We start from the raw sequence: 11,226 nt of genomic DNA, 5'->3' as shown, positions 1-11,226 counted from the left end.
CTGCCGTAGCTCTTTGCTTCGAGGAAGCTAAGCTAAGGTCACCGACCTTACGTTCTATCCAAGAATTAGTACAAGTGCAATCCGCTTCTTCAAAGTACTAAAGCCTTACCAAGGCAAACGAATACTTCTGTTCAAAACCAAAAATGTATTCAATTGTTTTAGTCGGGTACGCCTTTCCCAACGTGGGATGACGAAGAGGATGAGATGCGCAAATGGCGTGACGTGAGCCCAGATCGAACGTTGTGGACACCGTGTCCGTTTCCCGACCTCTCAATTTCCGGGAAAAGTGGTATCATTACCAATCGCTTCGAAGAAGCCCAGGAGCAGCAATTGGAGGCTGCACACGGAGCGGCTCTCCTGCTCTCGTATCCACCTTCGATCTTAGACCCTCGTGTAGAATACTACTACCGCTCGGCGGATCCCGCTACTGAAGCGGAAGACTTATCTCTCGATCGTTAGTCGTCTACGTGTCGGGCCTCCTGCACGCCCAGCGTCTTGCAGATAACATACGGCTTTGCCGTCTCCGCTCTATAAAGGTTTTACGTATCATCGAAACCAGTGGGGGCACGCACTTGGCGTCGTCCAGTGTCCCCAGTCCCTGCTGAATCGAAGCCTTGATGTTATTAACAACTTCGACGAAGAGCTGCTATTTCCGCAGTCTTCGTTCAGTGGATAACGTTCCACTCCACGCGCATCAGAAGGGCCTTGCCCAAGATGACTCGGACTTCGTCCGACCATTCTACTATTGGCATACAGCAATTGTTTCGAAGCGCTTATTGGGTTACGTGCCAATCCACGCGCATCCTACTGCCACACCCTTGATGCCTCGGACCTATGCCACTCTTGGAATGTATCAACTGCTCCGTAACTTTACCAGTGCTCATTGGGTTACGTGCCACTCCACGTGCATCACTTGAGTCTCGCTTTCGATGCCTCGGCCCTTGGCCGACCATATCACTCTTGGTATGCAGCGACTTCTCCAAAACTTGAGCAGCGCTCAGTGGGTTCCGTGCCATTCCAAGTTCAGCCCGCGAGCCATGCTCGGGACTCTGATCCAATACACCTATGGTATTTGACAGCTCGGATAGTCCGATATCTAGCATATTGACCTTCTCGTTTCAGTGCCCGCGGCAATAGAGCGTGTGCTTCCTAGCAGAGGTGGGTTTATGACTCACCAAAGCTTCACCAGGAGACGTGCACGTAGCGCCCAAAGTCTTCGACCTCCAATCAATCCATGGCTCATGGTGTTCCAACCATGCCAGATCAAGAATTAGACTATGCCTTGAATGCGAAGCTAATGCTGGACAGCGTTCCACGCTATCGAAGTCAAGAAACTTGACAGTGACACAAGTCCCCGTCGCTAAGCGAACAATGACAGTCGTACTTCCAGCGTCTCAGCATACAGATGACTTTCTTCGAACGTGGAAAATTGCTCGACGCACCGGATTTGACCAGGATTTTCCATGGCTTCTCAAAGCCCTTCACATTTTCTCTTACAACCAGCAAGCCCAGCTTGTATACTTATTCGTGTTCTAGAGAACGGAGCTCTTCGAAGGTGGGCCCTGCTACCCTCTAACTTTTTGAGGCACAGCAAAACTCAGTTCTTCCCCAGAAGAGGGCCCCGCGCCTACTGCGTGTTCTCGTTTCCTCGCGACAAACCAGACTGGTTAGAAGCGAAACATCGATTTGACAAACCTTCTCGTGCCTTGCGCAGGGGACAACCAGTCCGAAGGTGACGCGTGTCGCCTCAGACAATACACCGTCAGGTTTTAAGCGCTGCCCGGCAGCTCGGAGCTCTCCCTCTTCTTTTTCAACATAGCTAATATCCATTTGCTCAGGCCCGCTCGACGAGCTCTGTGGGTGTGCGTTCCGACCAAGTCGTGCCGACTTCAAGCTGTATTCGGTATTCAATGCCACGTACACCGCTTTTCTAAAAGGAGACAGATGCACACAAAAGACTTCCATTTTGGCCTCGCCAGTGCGGGGGCCTTCATAGAGATGGTCATTGCAACCGCCTCGGGGAGAGGATTGGCTGCCATCTCGGCAATGAGTGTTCTGAACTCTTGGACAAAGTTTACCAACTCTTTCTTGCCATGTCGGGCAGAAAGAAAATGCGATCACACGCTATATGCTCGATATGGCGGCGAGAGCTTCCGCACCTTCCAGGGGGGAGCACAGCTTCAACCGATGCACTGCATGTTAGTGCCCATTCTCGCACTCGGCGATTCGAGCTTGGAGATTGCTAGTACCACGCGCTGTTGCTCGTTCTAGAGTATCGCGGATGCCATAGCCATCCCGGCATCGCTTACCCAGGGCAGAAGATTCTCATTATGCTTACCCTCGAAGGTCTTATAGCTCATCAGGAGCGGTCTGGGTCAGAAAGAGTCATCCGTCGTCGACGGTGGCATTATTGACGCAGTCGACGCTGAACTCTTCTGCTATAGGTGCTCTAACAGAGAATTTTTATAATTTGAAAACGCCTCTAGGCGCGCGTTAATTGCCTGGGGCCCTTGCAAAACAAGGCGTTCTATGCCCTCAGGGCCCAGTAAAAACATTAGCTTATTAAGCCTGCCCTGCATGCCCTGGGGCATGCAGAACATCCTCACAGAGGATCAGTCGTAACGACTCAGACGTAGATTGACTACGAGTGCTACGAAGTGCAGCGGGGTCGCCGTAGTTTTTTGCTAAATGGAAGACGAGCTAAGGTCACTGACCTTACATTCTTTACAAGAACCAGTATGAGTGTAGCCGATCACAATCCGCTACCTCCAAGAGTACTTAAAACCATCACCCTGCAAAAGTGTATTTATCTACCCCATGTTTTGTATATGCATAGCTGTCCTCTGGTGTCTCGATGTGAAGCATTTGTTCAGCTTTACCTGTTGCAACATTGACTTTTTGAGATGAAAATATGAACCGCTCAATGTCGTCGCCACGGTCATTAACGCCGATTTTTTATGTGCGAGATTTACATCATTTAGTCGGCCATAAAATTTATGGCCGACTAAATGATGTAAATCTAAATATTTAATACTGTGAAAGAAATCTCCATACGTAGTCTGTTTCTGAATGTAAAATATGGAAGAAAGCCTTTTTAGCGCTCAGTTTATATTTTCATTAAAGTTTGTTTAAAAAAAATCAAGTATTACTTTAGATTGAATGCCAGATTATAAAACTTTTAAAATGGAGAAATTTATCCTACAAATTTATTGTTATAAGTTTATATTAATAAAAATCAAATATGGCACATACGATCATTGCGCTATCGGCGTCGCTGGCTCTGTGTTGCCTCATTTCTATCTCGAAACATGATGTTGTCTCCGCCTCTACCCAGGCGCATGCCAGTCACATCCTTGTTGACTCGGAGGCTCAAGCCGATGAGCTAAATCTGCAGTTAAGTGAGGCCCCGAATCTTTTTGCCAAGTTCGCGCAGCTCGCCAAAGAGCACAGTTCTTGTCCCTCTAGCCGCAAAGGTGGCGACTTGGGTACATTTGGACGTGGACAGATGGTGCCTGAATTTGACCGTGTAGCATTTGAAGGCGAGATTGGCGTTATTCACAAGGTCAAGACCCAATTTGGTTGGCACCTTGTGCTGATATCTCGCCGTCTGGAAGGGACTGACGAGCTGGATCAGTTCCGCGATCTTAAGCAAACATTTATGAAAATCATGCCTTTCCTTGGCCCAATCGTCCTCATCTTTATCATGATTTATGGAGTCCGTGGAAGCAGAAGCGGACCTCGTGCTCATGCATACCATATCTTGGTTAAGTCTGAGACTGAGGCCAACAAATTGTTCGATGAGATCAATGCTGCAGAAGATAAGAATGCAAAATTATCTGAACTAGCTAGAAAGCACAGCACGTGTCCTTCTGGTAAAAAGGGAGGAGATCTGGGCATGTTTGGACGTGGTGAGATGGTGCCTCAGTTTGACAAGGTGGTTTTTGAAGGAAAAGTTGGTGAATTAGCGAAGGTGCAGACTCAATTTGGATGGCATGTGCTGCTCTGCACAGAACGCCTGGGTGATGAAAAGAAGATTAAATAGTATGTCCAGTGCTAATGATGGATACTTCATACATTGACATTTGGATAGATACATTTTGTTTTAAGGTGTGGTAATCCCAAGTATCTCAGACATAATGCTTGATCTGGAATCTCTCTAGTTATACCTTTTCAGCCTCTCATAAGCATCATATACTTAACTACAGCTCGTCCCAATCTTTGGACATGCTGTCACGTATTCTTGACCGGTCTGTTACAAGCACCAAGTGCCAGCCAAACTTTAACACAATATTTATAAGCATAATGAATTTAGAATGTCATCATAAGATTTGTTACCTGCGTCTTGACTTTGTGAACGTTACCCACAGGCTGATCAAATACAACGTTATCAAATTCAGGAACCATCTCACCACGACCAAACGATCCTAAACTACCGCCATATCGACCTGTCGGACACGTACTGCGCTCTTTAGCCAAGCGAGGAAAAGCATCTTGAAGATCGTTTGCCAACTGCAATTCTTTTAAAATCTCATCGCACTCCATCTCGGAAGAAACCAAGATGTGACCAGCACTAGCAATAAGCTTCCCCGTGGCAAATTCACACATCAAGCTGACGAAACTAAGCATTGCAATGAACAATAAAATAGTCGTGTGCGCTCGTTTCGCCGCCATCTTTACGCTCTAAGGTCACATCACAATTAAGTATTTGTGTGTACCACACGAAATACATTACGCAGTTTTGAAGGCGGGCTACTAATCGACTTCTCTGCTATGAAGGCACCGTCGGCAACGGAAGTGTTAGCGCTAATGAATGCAGCAACGAGACCCGACGGGACTTTAAATCCAGTTATGCAGCATTTGCTTGGACAGATGCAAGAGCAGCATGCGCTGATGCAAGCTCAACTTTGTGTCCAATCTCAAAATGAACAATCCAATACTGAAATCAAGTATAAGGCATCGGGTACTTCAGGTCAGCCACCAGTGATTAAAGTGGAACACGAGCATCGTACTACCAGTCCTGTCAATAATTCCTTACTAGTATCAAGACCTTCCGATATAATTTTGTCTCCTATTGCTATTGATTGCACGTTATCAAGTACGGCGCCTGCAAATGATCCCACAACATCAGTAGCAACTCCAAACTCTAGCATTATCAAGCGAAAAAGCATTCCATTAAGTATGAAAAAAGAGGCAATTCAGTGGATTATGGGTCCAGGGAAAGGTATCCCTTCTCGCGCAGAGAAACATTTTGGGGCACTTAATTGGGACGTAAGTGCGTCATCATTTCGCAAGTGGTGGAAGAATCGAGACAAAATTCTTGGCGATTTGGGTGGCAAGAAACGGATCAGTGGAGGAGGTCGAAAACCTTTTTTGGAAAATGCAGAAGAGAAACTCTTGGTTGTCGTGATTCAGGAAAGAGCAAAGAAAGATCGTGTTACAAGAAAATGGATTGCCAAGACGGCGCAGCATATGTTTCAACGATCTAATGCGACGTTTAAGGCTTCCGAAAATTGGGTCACGAAGTTTATTCGACGCAACGGACTTACGCTTAAGCGAAGCTATGTCACTTATGAACCGCAACAATTGAATTTAGAGCAACGACAAAACTCGACTACTGAGACGAATGCACATGTTTCGAATGCAGGCAACAAGTACGTGGATGCTGAATGCATATTTGGAATGTGATCATTTCTTATGTTATGATTCTTAGTGCGGTTGTATAGCAGAATGTTTACTCGAATATTGGGAGAATCAGGATAAGAGATTATATATTCAATATGTTGCTAGCTTTGTACTTCAAATATTGTGGTTTAGTGATTGTAGGGCAGTACTTTTAACGTAGTATTTCACTCTTCGTCTTGACATTAGTAGTATATTTTCTTCTGGAATTTTTACAAATTTCTTCCTAACTATATTCAAACGTGACGAAATGTTTTGAAAGACCAGATAAATTTTGTTTAATTTGCTACATTTATATCAAAACTGACAATGATAAACGTTGACACATCGACTACTTACTACCTTCAGACAGACAAAGACAGCTAGCTACGCACGGCGATGACGACCTTTCACGCGGCATTTCGACGCATCATCAGTTTGTGACGGCACGTTGCTTGATGCAGCACTTGGAACCTCAGAGGTGGTGATATTAGCTTCTGGAGTAGCAGGCACGACATCAGGCGTGATCGTAGAAATTGGTGTTTTCGACGTGGATATTTCATTCTCCGGTGGATGAATAAGCGCATTTTGGTCCGTTCCTGACGTGTCATCAATTTGCGGGGTCTGGTCAATTTGTGAGTCTGAAGAATTTGCTTCCTGACCAACATCATTGCTTAGATCTGTCTGAGTTGGATCTGTGGTAGATTTTGTCAGAAACGTAAATGTAGCTGGAGGAGCAAACTTTGGGAAACTCGGAGATTTCGGAACTTTTGGAGCAGCTGTCGGAGTAGCAGTCGGTGATGTTGGAGTAGCCGTTGGAGGTTTCGGAGAAGCCGTCGGGGTAGCAGTTGGAGATGTTGGAGTGGCCGTCGGAGTAGCTCGTGTCGTGCTCGGTGTGGGTGACTGGGACGTAGTCGACCCAGTTTTGAATTGTTTCATTGTATCGGTGCATTTACCAACTTTGAGCGAGTAGGTTCCATCGATCTTTTCTCCAGTAATTGAAGTAATACTCACCTTGACAGCCGATAGATTTGCTTTTTTCGTAACCAAGACGTAATAATACGCACCATCAAGCATAGTCGTGGTTGCTCCATTAATCATAACACTCTCGACACCAACCACGCCGTTTGTTGGTTGTATGGCGATCCATTCGGAACCACTTCCTTCTTTAAGACACACTTTTACATTGCCCGGATTAGGACAATTCACAAAATGCCACCGCATTTTCAAACGGTGTGGATCCATGCCCGTGATCTCTTTGTATACAGTCGGCGACAAGTCAACTGCACCATGTGCACATTCCGGACAACGGTCGAGCACTTGTACGATGGCAGTTTTGTTGTGCACTTTACACCGTTCATCGATACATGATACTTCAAGGCATCGTCCACATCCACGTTGGTTATTCCATTGTGCTTGATTGATAGCAACGTAGTTGGTCGATGCAGATGGAATGGCCGACATAAAGTTACAGTTACCACTGCTAATCTGGCCAAGCGTGTAACTTGTTCCGTCACCTTCAAAATATTCATCCGCTGCGGTTACAATAGCCGAAATAGTACTGACGAGAACTATTAAGAACAAATAAGTCGAAATCATAACAAACTTGTCACGTGATGTTAGTTTTAGTTCGCGAAATGGAAAGTAAGATCCATGCAGCGAGATTGCATGGCAAACGTCAGTAGGTACGTGATGCTGCTCTAAGAAATCGTACCCAGTCAAATGCGCCGGACATCAAATAACACATGGGTACGATCTTCTGGTTTCATAAGCAGCATGTATTGTGTAGTGACAGGGCAGTAGCTTCAAGTCGTGGATTTGTACAACATTTTATTGATATATTCTCGTCAGATAAGAAGCCACGACATTCAAACACGTTAGACATCTTTTAGTGCACCTTATAAGCTTTAAAGCATTGCGAATATGCAAAAGTCTATTTGTGATCTCGAGTTGGAACATAGCAAAGCTGACTGATATTCGTAGTGACGCATGTCCAGCTGTTAAGGTAGAAATCTGCTCTATTGAAGGCTTAAAAGACTATTGGCAAAAGAATCTTTACGAGTTCATTTCGTATTCCGTTAAAGATCAAATCAAACAAATTTTGCTTCAAGAAGGCCCATCTTGCGTTCATTGCCGTACCTTTTTTTTAACGGTATTATATAGAAGTGCGCTATGTTTCAACAGCTGTAATCTTTGAAAGGCTGTAGATGTCAACAACCTCATTGCTACATCAAGACCACGCTACTGATAGTTTTTAAGGTGACCACATGACACGCGAGAAGAAGTTTGAATTGTGTCATCATGATACGAAAGACGATACTGCTCCAATAACAAATTACAATATTACGTTGATGCAAATCCTTAAACCCTTGGACACATATTTTGAGACAGAGAAATATTACTCGTCATAAATAACTATTGAATATTATTTTCGAAAAAGCAGAATACACCTAATGCTTCAGAGATATAAAAATGTATTGAACAGTCTGAAAGTAGAATATCATGCTCAAATGTTTACCACGATGTATTAATTTGAAAACACATTACTATCGTATGTAAACACTCTGCATGTGCTTGTCGATTGAACTCTAGGAAGGATGAGTTCACTGTGCTCGAGTCTTGGATTTCTCATTCCATTCGTGGGAAACGTTTTGACACCTCATCCTTGCGCTTGTGGTGATGTTCAGTTCGTCATTAATGAGCTGGACCTTGCATAATGAGCTTAGCCTAATCTCTTGCGGAACAGAAAGTCACGAGTTGCGACTCACAATAAAACACCATATCCATAACTTTCTCACAGTCGTGCATAAGACGTATGCACAAGCGAATCCACTCAATAATCACTAAGAAAGCAAGGATGAACACAAAGGTCAGAAAGTTGATCTGTGAATTTAAAATGATAACGTCGTAATTATGGTTTAAACCGTTTGAGGTCTCCGCCACATCAGCGCTGATATGTAAAGCTTTTCTGATCACACTGAGCTTTGGAACAAGCGTGAAAAAGTTCCGCGAGCGCTTTTTGGAACCGCAAGTCATCACTTATCAGGAGTACGTCTGCGCTTAGGGTCTCAGTGTTGAAGAATCCGTACCCTCCATGAGACGTAAATCAGAAGTTGGAGACAGTAATGTTTGCACAACGGCTGAAAGATACACGCCATCCCGCCCGCCTAGAGGGTTTAAAATTGTTACAGAATCAGGCATAATTTCGGAGCGTCGCCTTTTATCGTTGATCTTCATTAGTACAAAGCACGATGCGAACGCTGAGGCAATAACCCATCACCTTGAAATTTTGCTGTTTACAGCACCGCTCATCTTCACAAAACAGCTGTGAAAGCCACCGTCTAAGAATCCCGCTCAACTGTTCACCTGATTATCGGTGTATCCTGTTATTGGAAAGTGGGTAGCGATGGGTGATTCTTCCTTTTCTCCAATTAAGGCTGTGGTTGCATCAAAAGTGGTCTTGCTACCACGGTAATCCTGCCAAAGGTGAGCCTTAAATCCCACGAGCTTTCGAAAATGGGATATTTAAACACTTCAACACGCACCAATAACAGTCCTGGTGTACCATCTAGCCAACCGAACTCATTCCTGTTCATTGAGCAAACACCAGGTGAGATCACCCAAACTGCGGCTAGCCCTGGCGAACCCGCTCGAATTGTGGCGGCACGAACGTCATCTCCGAAAGTCTCGGTGTGTCCGAAACTACGATAATTCAGACCTCAGGTTGATTTTTTAGCTTTATTATTGCACTGCCCAGATAATACCATAACGGCGGTTCAGGCTCGCGTCGCTGCTTTAAAATGTGACAGAGCCCTTCGAGTCCAACTGGCTCGTCAGTCCGTTAGCGCAGTAAGTACACAAAAAACACAGGATGTACGTGCATTTTTCGGGATGGAAAAATTTATCTCAATCACTTTTCGCTATGGTTAAGAGCGGTTCGATGCATAGCTCAACCTCTTCCCGCTGCGATGAAGAACGGCTCCATGTAGCGCGGTCGCGACGTGATCGTATAGACCGCAGACACTGCATACTTATATCGTATTGACCTCCAGCATTACCGACGCACACCCAGCGCAAGACGCACAGTATCATTGGGATACATGTTTATGATATTTTTATAATCGCAGCCGGCTGCTATCAGCCAGTTCATCTCAAGACAGCCCCCTCTTCAATCAGACCAATTGTACTTCGTGGAGGTGTTCACTGAACCCGCGGACCCTCCAACACATTTATGTAAAAATGGGTAAATCCGGTAGAGAAGCGCACTATGCCATTCAGTGGAAGCATAATGAGTGGCAGCACCTCACCTTAAAGGCGAGATCTCTCTGGGCTGACGCCCCAGAAGAAATTTTTAATAGCGCGATTCGCGTAATATCTGATCATTTGTTTTCCAATCGTCAGCGATTGACGTACCAATCCGGTGCCGAGCAACTAAAAAAATGTTTGTAAGAACTTCTCAATCTGGCGCTTGTCTCTATACGATACAAGGACTGCCGGTACGCTATGTTAACAGAATACTTTGTCGTTGGCCAGCTTGTCTGTACTCCCATCAGAATCACTATCGACATGGGCTATCCCGCTCATCTGATCCACTGAGGCCGCAATGCCGGTAATGTCTGAACGACTGACGGGTTATTCGGGGGGCCAAAAACACGCCTATAATTTTAATTTGATAGCAATCTTTCGGGAATGTCAGGATGACCGAAGGTCCTACCGAACGCGGCGTAGGGCTCAACTCGTAGAAACAATTTACTTCCCGTGCACTTATGTGCTTGCCCACTTATACATGTTGGGCCGGCTCCAGTACATTGCGCACATCGAGCATTAAGTTATTTATCTCCTGATGTGGTCATCCACCGCGACATCATGTGCCTCGTATAGTATTGAAAAATATAGGGTTTTACTATTACGCATCACTACACGCAGCGAATTACATGGGCCAGCGCATAATACCGCAAACCTTGGCATAAGGCATAGCAGTGCGATCGCGCACTCCGAAAAAGCGACAGCTGGGTTGATAGTTTTCTTAATTTTAAGGTTTTAAAACAGCGCAATATATGTTGCATCTCACCCGTACGCTGCACATATAGTGTTATGAATTGGCGAGGCGACCATTGTGATATGCTACGGTGCATTGTCTAGGCGATATGAAAGAGGGTGTTCGACAACATTAAGCTGTCCCGAGTTACGCCTGATCTCAAAGATATACTTGGCAAAAACGATAACCACCTGGCCAGACTAATTGATCAATATCACAATTTACAACAACAGATGATATGTATAGATCACGAACGGCTTAACACTCAGCATGCACACTCGAAATCTTGCCGAAGAAATACTTTAATGCAAGAAGCACCTTGTCATAAAAAGGTGGTTCTTTTCAGCAGCTTCCGGATGTCGGGACACAAAAGCGACCGCGCCATCAAGCATTATCATCTATTTGAAGCAGAGCGTAGCTTTTTGCAAAAGCAGAAGCGTCACCGACAACGTAGACTGGCCGATTTGAATGAAAAAATCCATAAAACGCTCACAAGAGGCTTTTGAAAAGCATCCAAGGCTGTATAGCAG

At 45.1% G+C, this 11,226-nt stretch overlaps 4 protein-coding genes across 4 annotated transcripts; 2 read left to right on the top strand and 2 right to left on the bottom strand.

The window, feature by feature from the left end:
• Positions 1 to 3,241: 3,241 nt before the first annotated feature.
• Positions 3,242 to 4,042, top strand: PHALS_07902 (-type peptidyl-prolyl cis-trans; the record flags this gene model as incomplete). Its single annotated transcript, XM_024721449.1, has 1 exon — positions 3,242 to 4,042. One exon carries the CDS (start codon positions 3,242 to 3,244, stop codon positions 4,040 to 4,042), a length of 801 nt encoding a protein of 266 aa, XP_024586546.1.
• Positions 4,043 to 4,199: 157 nt separating this feature from the next.
• On the bottom strand, positions 4,200 to 4,605 carry PHALS_07901 (-type peptidyl-prolyl cis-trans; the record flags this gene model as incomplete). Its single annotated transcript, XM_024721448.1, has 2 exons — positions 4,200 to 4,277; positions 4,336 to 4,605. The coding sequence occupies 2 exons, from the start codon at positions 4,603 to 4,605 to the stop codon at positions 4,200 to 4,202; spliced, it is 348 nt and encodes a 115-aa protein (XP_024586545.1).
• A 165-nt stretch (positions 4,606 to 4,770) lies between these two features.
• PHALS_07900 (hypothetical protein L915_10611) lies at positions 4,771 to 5,685 on the top strand (the record flags this gene model as incomplete). Its single annotated transcript, XM_024721447.1, has 1 exon — positions 4,771 to 5,685. The coding sequence occupies one exon, from the start codon at positions 4,771 to 4,773 to the stop codon at positions 5,683 to 5,685; it is 915 nt and encodes a 304-aa protein (XP_024586544.1).
• Positions 5,686 to 6,045: 360 nt separating this feature from the next.
• On the bottom strand, positions 6,046 to 7,257 carry PHALS_07899 (RxLR-like protein; the record flags this gene model as incomplete). The annotated part of the gene is made up of 1 exon (XM_024721444.1): positions 6,046 to 7,257. The coding sequence occupies one exon, from the start codon at positions 7,255 to 7,257 to the stop codon at positions 6,046 to 6,048; it is 1,212 nt and encodes a 403-aa protein (XP_024586543.1).
• Between the last annotated feature and the right edge of the window lie 3,969 nt (positions 7,258 to 11,226).

This window comes from Plasmopara halstedii, assembly GCF_900000015.1.
Source record: "Plasmopara halstedii genome assembly, contig: Scaffold_3120, whole genome shotgun sequence".
Taxonomy (NCBI): domain Eukaryota; phylum Oomycota; class Peronosporomycetes; order Peronosporales; family Peronosporaceae; genus Plasmopara; species Plasmopara halstedii.
This window is presented reverse-complemented; position numbering and strand designations above follow the sequence as displayed.